The sequence below is a fragment of the Camelus bactrianus genome, chromosome 18 (genome assembly GCF_048773025.1).
Source record: "Camelus bactrianus isolate YW-2024 breed Bactrian camel chromosome 18, ASM4877302v1, whole genome shotgun sequence".
NCBI lineage: Eukaryota > Metazoa > Chordata > Mammalia > Artiodactyla > Camelidae > Camelus > Camelus bactrianus.
The window spans coordinates 22,732,529-22,750,335 of NC_133556.1; the positions used below are offsets into that span (position 1 = coordinate 22,732,529).

A 17,807-nucleotide genomic window follows, 5' to 3' on the forward strand; every position below is an offset into this window, starting at 1 on the left:
CTTCCCACTAATGGAATTCCAGGGTCCCCACGGGGGTCTGCTGGCAATGGGATGGTGTGTGTGGACCATGCCATCCACCGTGTAACTTGGAAACAGGCACTGAGATGCTTCTTTCTGCCGGTCTCTCAGCGACTACTTGTGAGCACCTACTGTGTGTGACTGTGGGTGTGTAGTAGCACACACTCTAACAGACCAGGTCCTTGTCCTTGTGCCGAAAGTCCAGGCAGTGTGTTCATCAAGCCAGAAAACAAAGTCAGAGCAATGACGAGGACCATCCTATGATGAGACTCACCAAGCTCAGGTGATCTGGGCTTCCCTGCCTGCCCTGTCCACTTCTAACCCTACACCTCCAGGGCTGTGATGTAAACTGAGCTGCTGCAGTGGGAGGGGCACCCGTCATCAGGTCAGGACCCTCCCCTTGTAACTAAGGAAGCATTGAGCCGCTTATCTCAGAATCACCTGCATGGTGGTTAAAAGTATATCCTGTGACTTTTGTGCCTGAATGCAAATTCCGGCCCCAGCACTGACCCCAAGATGGGTGACCTTGGCCAGTTATTAATCTCTCTGAGCCTCAGTGTTCCCATCTGCAAAATGGACATGATGACAGGATTGTGGCGAGGGTTCATTGAGTCCTTTGAAGCGTCACACTTATGGCCCTGCACAGCATCAGCCTCCGGTGCATTTTTGTATTATTAGAACTTAGGGAGAACCCCACAGAAGTCAGCAAAGAGGCCTTTAAATAACCCCAAATTGGTGTCTCTGAGGCTACTTCCAGCTCCGGCCCATTTTCAGCTGAGCGCAGCTTTGTTCAGCTAAGTCGGTGTGATGCGAGCGTTCAGAACTGGGCACTGGGCTAAAATTCCAGGCCTGCCTCTCCTGGCTGTGTGGCCCTGGGCAGTAATGCCTATGCTTCTGGCCTCTGCTCCCCACTGCTGTGCCCCACCTCCAGAGGGACTGTCCTGAGGGCCCCCGAGACACAGCAGGCCCCCGGCTCTCAGAGCTGTCCAATAGATAGCTTAGGGTCTGGAGTGTCGTGCCTTTATCCCCACAGGAGGGCCCCCTGGATGCTGGACCAGAGACCCCTGAGTGCTGTTTGACTCATGAGTTTGACACACTTGGTCACCTGCCCGGGGCCAGAGCCTCGCTCTCCCCCACCTCATCCCAGCCCCTGCTCTTCCCCCAAAGATGTGGGACCGTGAGATTAATACAAACACCAACAGCTAATGTTGACCAAGCACGTACCACGAGCCAGCACATTCAAAGTGCTGTCCGTAGTGGTGACCTCATGCTCCCTCCCCACGGCATCTGGGGTCACTGCTTCTGCGACCCACCCCCATTTCACAGATGGGGAAATGGAGAAGCATCCCCACCCCCCAGACTGCTAGGAAAGGACAAGCCCCCCAGAGTAACCAGATTCACAAATAATAATTTGAACTTCAGAGACACAGAGGATCATTTTTTTTTTAGTATAAGTATATCCCAGCAGTATGTGGGGGCATTATTATCCTTAAAAAGTCCTCATTGTTCATCCGAAATTCAGATTTAACTGAGCGTCCTGCGTGTTGTCTGCAACCCTCCCCTAGAGACCGTCCAGCCCAGTGGGTGTCAGTAGGTGTTAACTGCTTATTAGATGTAAGATTCCCAGGCCTCACCCCCAAGGAGGTTCTGATTTATTGCTTTGGGCTGAGCCGTTGTGTTTTTAAAAAAAAAAAAAAATCTTTCCAGGTGATTCTAAATGTGTATTCAGGGTCCAGGACCAGTAATCTGGCTCCTCCCTTATTATGCAGATAAACTATCTGAGACCCAGAAATGGAGGGAGACCATATGCCCCTGGTTACACCTGTGGTCCCAGTGAAGTTAATAAGGCCCCCTTCACCCTCCAAAGCCCCAGATCGGATGATAAGTTGTACCAGAAGCCCACTAATGTTTTCTGTAAAGGACCCACCTGTCCATACGCCAGCTTCCCAAGCCCTGTGTTCTCTGTCATAGCTGGTCTCCTCTGCCTTTGTGAAAGCAGTCAGAAATACAGGAATGAATGAGGCTGGCTGTGTTCTAAGAATACTTTACAAGAATAGGCAGCAGACAGGATCTGGCCCTTGGGCCATGGTTTGCCGACCCCTGAATTATAATACTGTATTCCCATCTGTCAGGTAGAGAATGTGACCACCGCAGGGTCACACCCAAGCCAGGGAATAGAGGGACGGTTTTGTTTAGTGGGAGAGATCTCCTGCCGCCTGGGGTCTCTTGGAGCATCTCGTATAACTGGACTTCTATGCCCTGCAGCTGCCGGAGAGGATTGCATCAGAGTACAGGAAGGCACCTTTGCTTGGTCCCGGGAAAGCCCTCCCTGCCTGCACAGGTACACGTGGCTTCCCTGGTAACCACCTTCTTGCTGACATTTGACAAGGTGGGGTGGGGAAGCTGGGAAAGCAAAAGCTCCAGTGGAAGGGGAACAGGGCATCTGAGCCTTGCCCATCAGGGAGGTGACACTGCTCTGATCACCATGCTGGACAAGGTGACACCAAAGGAGGCGTGGCCCAGGGCCTAGCCTCGTCAGCTGCCCCTCCTGTGTCAGTCCCCAGATCACTGTCATCTCCAGCCCCCAACTCTCTGGCTGGGTCTCTGCGGCAGAAAACCCCAGCCAACCCTAAAACTCCCTTTGAAAGGAAAGAAAACACCCTGGGCCGTATTTGTGTTGATTGTCCTTCACTCATTTCATAGTATTTATTGAGCACTTGCCATGTGCCAGGCCCTGTTCTAGGCACTGGGAATAGGGTGAAGAAAACAGACGAGGGCCCTGGGCTCTTGGGGTTGATGTTCTGATGGGGTTGGGGGAGCCACACAAACGAGAAATCAGGGTAAGGGGGCAGAGTGTGATGTCGAGGGAGGGGCATGTGCAGGGAAGAAAGGCCTGGCATTTAAACAGAGGTCAAAATCAGGGAAAGGGATGAGCCTTGCAAATGTCCAGAAAAAGAGCTTTCTAGGCAGTAGGAAGAGCAAGTGCAAAGGTCCTGAGGCAGGAGTATGTCTAGACCCAAGATTCTCCACCTCGGCATTACTGACATTTGGGGCTGGATAGTTTTGTTGTGGGGGCTGTCCTGTGCACTGTAGCACCCCCCCCCCCAGTATGTACCCACAAGCAGCAGCCCCGACCATGTGTGACAACCAGGAATATCTCTAGATGTTGCCAAATGACACCTGCAGAGTATAATCCCCCAGGTGTGTTTGAGAAACAGGAGGTCAGCGTGGCTGTGGGTGCAGCTGAGGGACAAAGCAATGGGACATTGGTTGTCCTTCATGATTGTCAGGACCTCAGCTTTTACCCTGAGTGAAACAGGAACCACTCAGGGCTTCGGGAGGGGAGTGTCATGGTCTGACTTGGGTTTGAACAGGCCCCTCAGACCCTGTGTGGAGGACGGGCTGCGGGACGTGGACAGGGGTGGGGGGGCGAAGGCAGAAGCAAGGAGAGTGGTGAGGAGCCTATGGAAACAACCTGAGCAAGAGGGGATGCTGGTTTAACCCCCAACCCTAACAAACTGTGTGAGTGCAGGTACGTGCGTGCAGAGGTATGTGTGTGCACGGGCAGAGTGAGAGTATGTGTGTGCATGCACTGGGGTGAATATGTCTGTGCATGTGTGTGTGCACGTGTGTGGTACGCATGCAATGTGCATATGCGTGTGTACTTGTGTGAGGGTATGCATCTGTATGACGTGTGAGTGTGTGCACATATGTGTGCATCTGTGTACGTGTGTGCCTATGTGATGTAGTAAGTGGGAACATTCAGGAGTGTGTGCACTTGAGTGGTGTGCATGGGTGTGTGGGTATGATCACATGCACGTGCGTTGGGCAGCATAGCTGCCTGCATAACCAGACAAGGATCAGGAGAGGGAAGGATTGCCCCCAGACATCCTTTTAGTGACCCCCTGAGTGAGTCACCAGCAGGAAAGGCCGGCTTTGTCTGGGATTCACCAATTCTGCACAGACCTGGGCTGAGTCCTACCCAGGGACACGTTGCCCCTTCTGTGTTGCCAGGATCAACCTCACTGTGCCCCAGGGCTGCCTGCTGGCTGTCGTCGGTCCCGTGGGCGCAGGAAAGTCCTCCCTGCTGTCTGCCCTTCTCGGGGAACTGTCAAAGGTGGAGGGCTCTGTGGGCATCAAGGTGAGGCCCAGCCCTCACCCCTCGTCCTGAAAGACTCCCCCTTCCCCACTCCTCCATACCTCCCAGCCAGGCTCCGTCCCCTCCCACCACCACCCAGAGCCCAGCTCCCATCACTCTTCCAGCATTGCTCCCACTTCCGTCCCCATCAGCCTCCTTGTGTTTTAGGGTCCCGTGGCTTACGTGCCCCAGGAAGCCTGGGTCCAGAACATGTCCGTGGTGGACAACGTGTGCTTCGGTCAGGAGCTAGACCCTCTGTGGCTGGAGAGGGTCCTGGAGGCTTGTGCCCTGTGGCCAGACGTGGACAGCTTCCCCGCAGGAGTCCACACCCAAATTGGGGAGCAGGTGAGGGTCTCAAGGCCTTCCCGGGACAGGGAGGCATTGTGGCTGAGGGTGGTGCATTGGGAGGGACACTGGGGAGATGGGGGCCCAGCTCAGGGCCAAGCGCATAGCAGATGCTCAATAAATAGTCATTAGTGAATGAATGGTTAAAAGAGAGACAGAGAAGAGGCAGGGAGACATGGCAGGGGTTGGTGGTAAGGGAATCTCCAACACCTGGGAAAGAGGCAGTGCAGGCGTCTGCCTTGCCTTTCTGTGTCAGATTGCTTCTGCTCTCTGGACCTCACCAAAGGGTCTGGGCAGAGATGTCCGATAAACAGGAGCTATGGGTTGGGTGGAGATTAGCAAACTATGGCCCACCGTTCAAATCCGGCCCACCATCTGGGTTTGTAAATAAAGTTTTATTGAGATCCAGCCACACGAACATTCCTTTACCTGTGGTGCCTGACTACTCTTGCATGACAAGGACAGAGATGAGCAGCTGTGACAGAGATTAGAGGCCTCACAAAGCTTAAAATCGTTGCTATCTGGCCCTGTATAGGAAACATTTGCTGACCCCTAGATTAGGGAATTGAGAGTGGAAAAGTGGGAGTTAAAGTTACATAAATGGGTGAGGTTTTCTGGAGAGAAGAGGAGGGGGAAAGGGTCTGGAGCAGCCCTTGTGTGGGCTGAGCCAGGAAGAGCAGCTGAGAAGAAACATCTAGGGAGGAGGATGAGGCATCATGTGGCCAAGGGCAGGGTGTTTCAGGAGGAACAGGGTGCCCGCTGCCCTCTGCGTCTGTCCAGCTGGGTCACATCCTAAACCAGACATGATTTCCCATTACCGCCCCTTCGCCCGCAACCTGCCACATCCCAGGTGATGGAATCTCTGTCCTTATAGAGCTCAGATTCAAAACCCTGGGGTCATACTTGATTCCTCTCTTTTTCTTACACCCACGTCTAATCCATCAGCAAATCCTTTGAGTCAGACCCAGAATGTTTTGGTCCCATCCACCATCAACTCTCCCCACATGGCTGCAGGAGCCCCTGGTTGCCCTCTTCATTTCTGTCCTCACCCCTGATAGGCTAATCCCAGCACAGCAGCCAAAGGGATTCTGTTCAAACGTCAGTCAGTTCACGTCCTTCCTCTGCTCACAACCCTCCAGGGTCTCCCCATTCCCTCAGGGTCAAAGCCATGGTCCCGACCATCACTGACAAGGTATCCCCTGCAATCTGACCCCCAGTTATTTCTAACTCATCTCCCATCATGTTCCCCCTTTCCCGCTTCTCTCCAGCCACATGGATCTCCACGATGTTCCTTGAAAATCCAAAGCATGCTCCCCACCTCAAGGCCTTTGCACCTGCTGTTCTCTCCACTTGTAAAGCTCTTTCTCAGGAGTCCACATGGTTCATCCCGTCAAGTCTCTTAGTGGAGAGAGGCCTTCCCTGACCACATTACCCAGCACAGCAACCCTGCTTACGTCGGTACATCCTACACGCTTCCCTGCTTTATTATTCTTCCCTGCTTTATTATTATTCTACATAACACCATCCTACAGGTGATGTATTTCACTTGTTTGCTTACTGATTATTTGTCTCCCACCCCACCCTCATTAGAGTGAAAGATCCATGGGAGTGGGTACAGGGTTTTATTCATCACTGTGTCCCCACTGCTGGGTGCACAATAGCGATGCAGCAAATATGAGTGGAAGGAACAAATAAATGGATGAAAATAAGGACTGAAAAGCTACCACTGGATTAGGCAACAGGAGAGTGACTGGTGTCCTCGAGGAAGGCTATATCAGTGGAGAAACGGAGTGAAGCCAGACTCAAGCGGAGGGAGAAGTGGTGCAGACAGTTCCAGGAAGCTTGGCTGGGAAGGGAAGGAACCAGGCTGGGGGAATGCTGGCTTGAGAGCAAGTGTTTCAAGCTGGAGGTGGCTCTGGAGGACAGGCACTGTGAGCTGTAGGTCACTCTGCTGAGCAGACATAGCCCCCATCACACTGGCTTCACCCAGCAGGTATAGACCCAGGTCCCTGTCTCTCTTTTGTGGTCACAGGGCATGAATCTCTCTGGGGGCCAGAAGCAGCGGCTGAGCCTGGCCCGGGCTGTGTACAGGAAGGCTGCTGTGTACCTGTTGGATGACCCCCTAGCGGCCCTGGATGCCCATGTTGGCCAGCATGTCTTCAACCAGGTCATCGGGCCTGATGGGCTGCTCCAGGGAAAGGTAAGTTTGGGAAAATATGTCAGAGGTCACAGGTCAAAGGCAGAGAAAGTCCTAACCCAAGTCTGTCTCACCACCACCCTCATCAAGTCCAACCTTCCTCTTTGTAATGGTCAGTTTTTGCTGTGACAATGCTACATAACAAACAACCCCCAAATCTCAGTGGTCCACAGTGGCAGTCATTTATTGCTTATGGCTCTGTGGTTAAACTACCACTGTTGCCGCAAAACCTGCCTCTGCACCCTAAAAGCTAGATTGAGACTCAGAGGCAGAGTTTTGGGAGAAAAAAGAACAGCTTTATTGCTTTGCCAGGCAAAGGGGAGTCACAACAGGCTAATGCCTTTGAGACTGTGAATCCATCTTGGAGTTGGGGTGTTGATGGTTTATAGAAAAACTGAATGGAACAGAAAAGGTGATAACCATCAGGGCGCTTCACAGGGTGCTGCTACAGTCCTCTTAACCTCAATGAATCTTTCTGACTTGTGGGGGAACTGCAGAGGGTCTGTCCATTCTTCTGAGATGATCTGCCCATTACCTTCTTCCTGGAGCATAGCCTCTGGGTTAAAGCTATTGTAAAGAATGTAAGGAAGAAGTTTAGGGGTTGCTTAGCACAAAAGCAGTAAGGGAGAGAAAGCAAGTTATAGGATTTCTTAATCGGAAAGAATCAGCAAACAGTTTTAGCATCAGGGAAGTTAGTTCGTCTCCTGCTCCTTCACCACAGCTCTGCCTCAGGTCATTGGCCAGGTTCAGGTGAATTCCGTGTCTCCTGGGTTCCAGGCAGGTTGAAGGAGCCCCTTTATTTCTCTGTGTGGACATTCTGTTTCCGAGAAGGGTAGGAGCACACTGCTTGTCCCCCTCTATGTCAGCTCTGGAAGGCCAGCCAAGCACACAAGTGTAACTTCCCTCCCTTCCTGCCCAGACACGGATTCTCGTAACCCACACGCTCCACATCCTGCCCCAGACTGACTGGATCGTGGTGTTGGAAGATGGGGCCATTGCAGAGATGGGTTCCTTCCAGGAGCTTCTGCAGAGGAAGGGGGCCCTGGTGGGCCTTCTGGATCGAGCCAGACAGCCAGGAAATGGAGGAGAAGGAGGTACTGGCTGGGCTCTGCTGGTTCTCTGTGCCTGGCTTCTGCTACCCTTGGGAAGAAGGCTGCAGGGGTCCCACTGGCAAGAGTGGAGTGCTCTGGCCACACCCTCCCTGCAGGCCCAGAGCCATCGGGTCTGTGCTGAGTGCTTCTATGATCATCCATTGTCTCATTTGATCATCACAACACCCCTGTGAGGCATCTCCCATTGTTGGTGCCATTTTACAGATGAGCTTCTTGGACCAAAGAGAGAAATAATTTGCCCGAGGTCACAAGATTAGCACTCTGGTGTGTTCAACTCCAGAGTCTGCTTGTAACTGCTGCAGAGACTGAGAAAGAAGGTCATTTGGTGCCTTGGAGCCAGAGGCCCCCAACCTGCCAGCTAGGGCTGCTTCTAATCAGCACAGTGCCCGCTGGAAAAATGACAGTGTTGCAGAAGTGAAGCCACCAGTCCAAGCTCAGCCATAGTGGGTGATAAAGAACAGCCAGAGGCACCTCCGTTACCTCATTTGATCACGACTTTGCCCCTCTGAGGTCAGCAGTTACCTCCATTTTGCAGATGAGAACTGAGGGCCAGAAGTGAAGGAACTGGTCCACATTTTCCTGGCTCCTAAGTGGCCCTGCTTGGATTTGAACCCAAGCAACGTGGCTGTAAAGCATGTGGCTTTTCATCCGTAGGCGTATACCGCCCCTCCATCACAGAGCAAGGACTCACGGCCAGGTCCCCTCAGTCTCAGGCTCCCCCTCCTCTGATGACATCTGTTGGGCACTGACTCACCCTGGGGAAAACCTAAGTGTGGATTCACGGTGTCACCATCCTGGAGCTTGGGGATGGAACCCTCCTGGCCTGGGAGACGGTGGGCAGAGGGTCCTTCCTGGGGGAGATGACACCTGAGGTGGTGTGAGAGCTACCTGGAAAAGAACATTCCAGGCACAGTGAACTGTAAGGGTATCGGGGGAACCCAGAGCTGTGCTGTGCAGTGTTTACTGCTGTTACCCTGCCTCAGGTTCACAGCAGGTGCTCAGTTTTATTTGCTGAGTGAATAAGTGAATGAACGAACAATCTTTCTGGAGGAACCCAGGGAGGATGAAGAGAGGGAGCAGGAGCCAGGTCAGAGGAAACAGGTGCTCGGCGAGTGGAGGCTGCCCAGCCAGTGGGCGTGAAAGCCAGCATCCAGACCTCGAGGTGCTGGCCCCATCGAGTGACAGTGCCCCCTTGACCTTGCAGAAACAGAACCCCTGGCCAGCACAGAGGATCCCAGAGGCTCTGCCGGAGGCGGGAGGCCTGAGGGGGACCCAGACAGGTGAGTTTGCTGTGGTGCTGAGCTGGTGAGGGCAGAAGCAGGGCAGCTGAGTTGCCACCTGCGTCGCAGACAGATGGGCACGGCCACAGCCCTCCTGGATTGAACACCTGCTGAATCCCACCACGGTGCTCGGCTGCAGCACCAAAAACTATGTGACAGTCAGTTGGCCAAAATGAATCAGTCCCCAGATGTCCTGTTCACGAATGACCAGTTTGCCCGCCGATGTGATGACTGCCCTGAAGTTTGTCAGAGTTGCCTCATTGCCGGAGTGAGGCAGGGCCGGTCCAGAGAAGGATCCACCCCACAGTGGTTACGTTGTCTGTCAGGCCCTGTCGTTCATGCTGAGTGACATCACCCTCACTTGGTGCTGATGGGGGTCAGCAGGAGGAGGCCTGCTGTCCCCCTTTCTCCAGCCCCCTCTAGCCAGACCATAGCTGGACCCACTGAGGGGGCTGTCTGCAGCAGGGGGACCCGGCCACGTGGTGTCTCCTTTTTCATGGAAAGTGACGTAAAACAGAACAACAGATGACTAGGCACCAGACAGTGTGAGCTTAGGTACCAGCTGTTGTGGGACTACAGGGAGAACTGAGGGTCCCTGAGGTCGGGCCCCGTTCCTCCCGTCCCAGCCAGCCACCAAGACCAAGCGCATCCTGGGTCACACACTGGGCAGTCCCACTGTCTTCACAGTGCACAGTAATCCTGAGTAAGACCAGATAGATAGATGTGTAAACAGATGAGAGAGAGAGAGTAGGTAGATAGTTAAGTAGGTAGGTAGGTAGGTAGGTGGATGGATGGAGGTAGATGAGTATTGTTGGAAAAGCCTGATAGCCTTCCCTCTCTCCCTGCATTACTCTCACTGTACAACATTCACAGCACTCCTGACACCAGGTGGGTGCCCCACCACCGCCCCAGCAAGCCTCCACAGCAGCAGGATGTCCTACAATTTAACTCAATTCTGACCCTGTCTACCTGGAGAAAATGTCACATCCCACAGGTGAAGGGTTCAGTCCCTCAAGACTGCTCCCACCCCACTTAAGATGCCAGTCACAAGTGGCAGGTCCCCAGGTTCCCCAAAATGTCTGTCCTACTTGGGGACAAATCAGGGGTTGGCATCATCACCTCCTCGAGTTCAATTAACTTGCTAGAACAGCTCACAGAACTGAGGGAAGCACGTAGATTCACCAGTTTATTAAAGGATGTGATCAAGGATACAGAACGGCCAGATGGAGAGATATACGGGGCAAGGTCTGGGAGGGTCCCGCGTACAGGAGCTTCTGTCCCTGTGGAGTTGGGTACATCAACCTCTGGGAATGTGGATGTGTTCACCCACCTGGAAGCACCCCGAATCGCGTACTATTGGGATTTTATGGAGGCTTCCTCATGTGGGCGTGATCAATTCTTAACTACATTTCCAGCCCCTCTCCCTTCTCTGGAGAATGGGGGGTGGGGTGAAAATTCCAAGCATCTGATTGTGGCTTAATCTTTCTGGTGTCCAGGAGCCATCCAGAAGCCCACCCAGAGTCCCCTCAATAGAACATAAGATGCTCCTAGTTCTCTTATGACTTAGGAATTTAGAAGGGTTTTAGGAGCTCTGTGCCAGGGATGGGGTCAGAGACCAAACCTGTATTTCTTAATATGAATCACGATATCAGAGATAGAGAGAGAGAGAGAGAGAGAGAGAGAGATGGATGATAGATTGATAGATGAATAGACAGATAGATGATGGATAGGTAAGTAGGTAGGTAGATAAGCAGATAGGCAGATAGATAGACATAGATTATCCCCATTTTGCAGCTGAGGAAACTGAGGCACAGAGTCAGCTGCCCATGGTTTCACAGTTAGCAGATGGCAATTCATATTTGAAGTTGTTGGCCCACTCATCCACAGATAGAGGAGCATTCAAGAAGTCTTGAGCATTTGAATTGTGCAGAATTAACATCCTGACAACCTAGACTGACAAAAATCTGTGAGTAAACAGCAGGTGCAACCTGAATGCAGCAAAGCTTAGACCAAAATGAAAACTCTGAAAACCAACTTCCAAAGTTGGGTGGATGAGTCCCTTCAGTGGAAGGGTATTGGAAGAGCAGGCTTGCTCGACTCCAGGATAGTGGATGGCGTCTAGCTGGGCACCACAGAGGGAGGACCTAGTGGTGCTCAAGATGTTAGTTGAATGCATGAGCCAGTGGGGAGTGTACCCAGAGCTCAGTGGCTACCTGTGGCCATGAGATTGGGCACACTCCGTCACAGAGAGAGACGCTGACATGTCCTCGTTTCCTCTTGACGACAGGTCCATGAAGTTCGTCCCTGAGAAGGACAGCGCTACTTCAGAGGCCCAGACAGGGCCTTCCCTAGATGATCCTGAGGGATCAGGACGGCCAAAAGGAAAGGACAGCTTGCAGTATGGCAGGGTAACGCCAGCGGCTCCCTCCCCCCTCTACAGCCACTGCTACTGCTACCCCTGGGGGCTCAACACCTCCGGGCAGATGCAGCCTTGGGTGAGGGGTGGGGTGGGTGGAGGGCTCACCTTTATTATTAAATACCTACTGTGTGCCAAGTAAGATTCTAGGCACTTCATACTTCTTACAACCTGCTCACAACCTCCCTAAAATTTGATGGTGTTAGCTCTGTTTGAGAGATGAAGAAAATGAGTTCTTAAAGAGTTTAGAGATTGTTTGTATTCTCACAGCTAGCAAGTGACCAACTTGGGACTTAAATCTCAGATGGTCTGAATCTGAAGCTGGTACTGTTTCTTCTCTTTTAGGCTGCTTTGCCCACCCATTTACCTGCCTACCTGCTCATTCATTCATCCATCCATTTACCTTTCCACCCATCGCCCTAGTCACCCATCCATCCACCTACCCATCTGCTCACTCATCTGTTCATCTCACCCAACTATCAGCCCATTCACTCATCCAATCTTCCACCCATCTGTCCATCCACCTACTCACCCGCCCACCCATCCATCCATCCATCCACCTACCCAGCCAACCAGCCAGCCATCCATCCACCTACCCACCCACCCACCCATCTATCCATCTATCCATCCACCTACCCACCCACCCACCCATCCACCCATCCATCCACCTACCTACTCACCCACCCACCCATCTATCCATCCATCCACCTACCCAGCCAGCCAGCCAGCCAGCCAGCCAGCCAGCCAGCCAACCAACCAACCAGCCAACCAACCAGCCATCTACCTACCCATCCATCTACCCACTCATCCAGCCCATCTATCCATCCACTCATCTATCCACCTGTCCTCCTACAGACCCACTCACTTTTTCATCCATCCACCCACCCATCTACCCATCCACTCACCTGTTCACCCAACCACTCATTGTCCCATTCAACCATCTACCCACTCATCCACTCAGAAAACATTTACAGAACCCCCACTATGTGCCAAAGTTTCTGCCTTGGTGGAGATTGCATGTTAGTGGAGGGAGGAGACAGTCAGAAAACAATGAGACTAATAAGTTAATATCAGATAATGATAAATGCTACAAAGGAAATAAAGAAAGCGATGAGATAGGAAACAACCAAGGGTCAGGGCCCTCCTTGGAGAGGATGCTCTGAGGAGTGACATTTGAACTGAGCCCTGAAGGATGTGAAGGAACCAGCCAGGGAAAGAGCAAGGGAAGAGCATTCCAGGCAGAGGGAAGAGCAGGTGTGAAGGCTCTGAGGTGGGAAGGAGCTTGGAGTGCCAGGGAAAAGAAAGCGATCACATGAGACCAGCTGATAGTAGGGGGTAAGGTCAAGGAGTGTCCAAGAAGTTTGAAATTTCTTCTAAGAGCAGGAAGAAGTCAAGGGCAGGTCAGTAACAGCGAGATGGGGTCAGGTGGATGTGTTCAGAAGTTCACTCTGACTGCAGCTGTGTGGAGAGTTTCAGATTTGTAGGAACCAGACCTTAAGCAAGTGGCTTACCCTCTCTGTGCCTCAGTTTCCTTATCTGATAGGTGAGAGTTATGAGGATGAAGACACATGCCTGTCCCATAGTAGGTGTTCAACAAATCACTTCAAACCCAGAAAGTGCCAAAACCTATCACCTTTTAGGGTCCCACTGGCAGTCTAGGGGCCATAGAGGGAGGGGCTCCCGAGGCTAGACAGGGCATGTAGTAGTAGGGGGAGGTGCTAAGAGAGGACCTGTGAGGTTTGCATGGTGGTTCCGCATGCCCCGTTGGTACGTTCTGGGAGCCTCACCTGGCCTTCCCCCCAACCCCACCTGCCTTTCCAGGGGCCTCTCTCTGCCTCCATCTCTCCTACATGTGTTACAGGTGAAGGCCGCCATGTACCTGACCTACCTACGAGCTGTGGGCACCCCACTCTGCCTCTATGCGTTTTTCCTCTTCTTCTGCCAGCAAGTGGCCTCCTTCTGCCGTGGCTACTGGCTGAGCCTGTGGGCAGACGACCCCACGGTGGACGGGCGGCAGACGCAGGCCGCTCTGCGAGGCTGGGTCTTCGGGCTCCTGGGCTGCCTCCAAGGTACCCTTGCCGGCCTTCCTCTAGCTCCACCCAAGGGTTTCTCAGTGCTCCCTGGATCACCCTGTTCTCCCTAAACATCTGAGCAAGAATCCTGGGTCCAAACATAGACCTGCATCCTTAAGGTGAGGCTGGGGAAGTAGGGGGTGGGGCACATCCCCAGTTTTCTGGAACCCTCAGAATCTCTCCCAGCCTCATCAACAAATGCAAAATCTTGGCCCCCAAATGTTGGGGCTGCTGAACACTTGGGTGGAGCAGCAGGTCAGCTGGACTCTGCCTCTCCCCCAAGCAGAGGACAGCTCCAAGGTCTGACTGCTGGTGACTTCCAGCACCCCACCCCCAGAGGAGTCAAATCCTTGTACCACGTCACCACCATCGTCACCTCCCATCTTCTCTTCCTTTTTTAGAAGTAGGTTTATTTTTTAGAGCTCATAGCAAAATTGAGCAGAAGGTACAGAGATTTCCCTTGTACCCCCAACCCCATACGTGTATAACCTCCATCATGATCAACATCCCACACCAGAGTGATACATCTCCCATGTTTTCTTCTGGAAGTTTTATGGTTTCAGGTCTTACATTTAAGCCTTTAATCCATTTTGAATTTATTTTTGTGTATGGTGTGAGACAGTAGTCCAGTTTGATTCTTTTGCATGGAGCTGTCCACTTTTCCCAATACCAGTTACTGAAGAGGCTGTCTTTTTCCCATTGTATATTCATGCCTATTTTGCTATAGATTAATTACCCATATGAATGTGGGCTTATTTCTGGGCTCTCTGTTCTGTTCCACTGAGCTATGTGTCTGCTTCTGTGCCAGTGCCTTACTATTTTGATGACTATAGCTTTGTAATACAGTTTGAAATCAGGAGTGTGTTACCTCCAGTTTTGTTCTTTTGTCAAGATTGTTTTGGCTATTCAGGACCTTTTGTGTTTCCATACAAATTTTAGAATTATTTCTTCTAGTTCTATGAAAAATGCCATTGGTATTTTGGTGGGGATTACATTGAATTTTTGGATTGCCTTGGGTAGTATGGTCATTTTAACAGTATTAATTCTTCCAGTCCATGAGCATGGTATGTCTTTCCATCTGCTTGTGTCATCTTCAATTTCAGCAGGGTCTTACAGATTTCCAAGTGCAGGTTTTTACCTCCTTAGTTAGATTTATTCCTAGGTCTTTTATTCTTTTTGATACGATTGTAAATGGAATTGTTTTCTTAATTTCCTTTCTGATAGTTCACTGTTAGTGTATAGAAATGCAACAGATTGCTGTATATTAATTTTGTATGCTATAACTTTACTGAATTAATTGATAGGTTTAGTAGTTTTTTGATGGCATCTTTAGGATTTTCTATGTATAGTATCGTCATCTGTAAACAGTGAGTTTTATGTCTTCCTTTTCCAATTTGGACTCCTTTTATTTCTTTTTCTTCTCTGATTGCTGTGGTTGGGATTTCCAATACTATGTTGACTAACAGTGGTGATAATGCACACCCTTGTCTTGTTACTGGTCCAGGAAATGCTTTGAGCTTTTCACCATTGAGTGATATATTGTTATTTCTATGTACCCGGTAGGCTGGTACTTCCTAATCTTGGAGAAGTGGCCTTTTGTAGGAGACATCCTGTGTTTCCCAGCTGCACACTCCCCTCTTGTCACAGACCTCAATGCTCTAGGGGTGCCCTGTATGTGGGATGCATGGGCCCTTCTGTCTGACTGTTAGCTGGCTACTATGGTTGGTCTGGTGGGCTGTGACCGATCCCCAGTCTGGTTGGTTGCTAGGCCCTGCCTTGTGCAGAGGCTGCTGACTGCTTCTGGTGGGGCCAGGCCACAAGGCGGCTGGCTGCAGAGCCCCAGGCATACCAAGGCCAGTGCTGGCCCACTCGTGTGGAGCCAGGTCCCAGGGTGGCTGGTTGCAGCTCTGGTCACAAATCTGGTGCTGGCCTGCTGGTATGTAAGGCCAGTTCCTGACGGACTGGCTCTAGGGTCTGGGTTCTTCTGGAGCTGGTGCCAGCCTGCTGGTGGGTGGAACTGGGTCCTCAGGTCTCTGGCTGCAGGGCCCTGGGTGTCCTGGAGTTGGTGTCAGTCTGCTGTTGGGTGGGGCTGTGTGCCAATGGCTGGCTTGGGGGCCCTGAGGTTCTGAGGGCTAGTGCCAGCACACTGGTTGGGGGGCTGGGTCCTGGGGTGTCTAGAGGCTCGGACAGCCGTAAGGCAGCCAGCCTGCTGGTGGGTGGGGCTGTGTCTTCACCTGGCCAGCTGCTTGACCTGGGGCGTCCCAGTACTGGTGCTGACAGGCTGCTGGGCAGGGCTGGGTCCCAAGGCTGACAAGCTTGAGAGAGTACTCCAAAATGCTGCTTGCCAGCACCACTGTCCTTGTGGTGGAGAGACACCCAGCATGGCTGCTGCCAGCATCTGTATCCCCAGGGTGAGCTCCCGTTGCCTCCTCCTCCAGGAGCCTCTCCAAGATCAGCAGGTGGGTCTGACTCAGGCTCCTTTCAAATTACTGCTTCTGCATTAGATGTTTTGTGTGCCCTGTAAGAGTGGAGTCTCTATTTCCTACAGCTCTCTGGCTCTCCAGAAGGTAAGCCTGCTAGTCTTCAAAGCCCGATGTTCTGGGGCTCATCTTCCCAGTACAGGACCCCTGGGCTGGGGGGCCTGATGCGGGGCTCAGACACTGTGCTCCTTGGGAGAAGCTCTGCAGTTGTAAATCCTCCCATTTGTGGGTCACCCACTCGGGGGTGTGGGTCTTGACTGTACTGTGTCTCCCCCTTTCCTGCCCATTTCATTGTGATTCCTTCTTTATATCTTTAGTTGTAGAAGATCCTTTCCACATTATGTAATGCCCCTCTATCCCTATTAACTTTCCTTATTGTGAAATCTGCTCTGTTTGAAATTTGTATAGCTATTAACTATACAGCTGTAATATACTAACTATATAAAACTATATCTCAAACTAGTTTGAGCAACAAGAGGATTTATTGGCTTCTGGGACTGGAATCCATAGGTAGCTAGTTTCAGGTATGGCTGGATCCAGGGGTCTAACAAATGCTATCAGGTTGGCTTCATTTTCTTCCTCTGTGGTAGCTTCCTGTCCAAGCAGACTTCTCGCCCTGGTGGTAAGATGATATCCTATAGCTCCAGCCTGGCCACCTCAAAAAAGTGAGCACCTTTTCCCAAAAGTCCTAGCAAAGTCCCAGGTCTCACTCTCGTTGGCCTGACTTGGGTCATGTGTTCATCCCTGAAGCAACTGCAGTGGTTTGGATTGGCCAGGGGTTAAATGTTCCCCACCCCAGAAACAGTGGGGAGTGAAGTTAGCCCCATTCCAAGTACGTAGATTGGCATTAGGAAGGGGGTATATTATTTCCTAGAGCCGCCATAAAACAAATGGCCACAAACTTGGTAGCTTAGAACAACAGAACTTTTATTCTCTCACAGTTCTGAAGCCAGAAGTCCAAAATCAAGGTGTCAGCAAGATTGGTTCCTCTTGAAGGAGAAACTATCCCATGCCTTTCTCCCAGCTTCTGCTGGGTGCTGGCCATCCTGGGCTTTCCTGGACGTGTTGTCCGTCACTCCAGTCTCTGCCTCTGTCTTCACATCATCTTCATCTCCATGTCTCTGTGTATCCTCTCCTCTTCTTGCAGGGACACTAGTCCTTGGATTTAGAACCCATCCTAAATCCAGAATGATTTCATCTCAAGCTCTTTGACTAAACACATCTACAGAGAGCCTATTTCCAAATAAGGTCACAGGTTCTGAGGTCCCTGGTGGAGATTAATTTGATGAGGGAGACACTGTTCAGTCCACTGCATGGTGGTTCCATCAAGAGATCATCGGGGTGGCCAACCATAAGACAGCCACCATGGGGCAGTCGGGGCGTCTCCAGCCCTTATGCTCTGACACCCTGTCTTCCCCAGCGATCGGGCTGTTTGCCTCCATGGCCACGGTACTCCTTGGTGGGATCCGGGCATCCAGCCTGCTCTTCCGGGGGCTCCTGTGGGACGTGGCACAGTCTCCCATCGGCTTCTTTGAGCGGACGCCCATCGGGAACCTACTGAACCGCTTCTCCAAGGAGACAGACACAGTAGATGTGGACATCCCAGACAAACTCCGGTCCTTACTGGTGTACGCCTTCGGACTCCTGGAAGTCAGCCTGGTGGTGATGGTGGCCACCCCGCTGGCTGTTGTGGCCATCTTGCCACTGCTGCTCCTCTATGCTGGGTTTCAGGTAAGGAGAGGTCGAGGA

At 51.8% G+C, this 17,807-nt stretch overlaps 1 protein-coding gene across 4 annotated transcripts in view; it reads left to right on the forward strand.

The window, feature by feature from the left end:
- ABCC6 (ATP binding cassette subfamily C member 6) overlaps positions 1-17,807 on the forward strand; it is a 68,608-nt gene that overhangs the window by 39,269 nt on the left and 11,532 nt on the right. For all 4 annotated transcript variants that reach the window (XR_012500347.1, XM_010961094.3, XM_074346288.1 and 1 more), the window contains 9 exons: positions 2,284-2,359; positions 4,033-4,159; positions 4,325-4,501; positions 6,534-6,701; positions 7,618-7,792; positions 9,015-9,090; positions 11,378-11,498; positions 13,368-13,575; positions 17,479-17,789. Coding sequence is in view for 3 of the 4 variants with exons in the window: in XM_010961094.3 (XP_010959396.2) it covers positions 2,284-2,359; positions 4,033-4,159; positions 4,325-4,501; positions 6,534-6,701; positions 7,618-7,792; positions 9,015-9,090; positions 11,378-11,498; positions 13,368-13,575; positions 17,479-17,789 (1,439 nt within the window). In the remaining variant the exon portion in view is untranslated. The remainder of the gene's footprint in view (positions 1-2,283; positions 2,360-4,032; positions 4,160-4,324; positions 4,502-6,533; positions 6,702-7,617; positions 7,793-9,014; positions 9,091-11,377; positions 11,499-13,367; positions 13,576-17,478; positions 17,790-17,807) is intronic.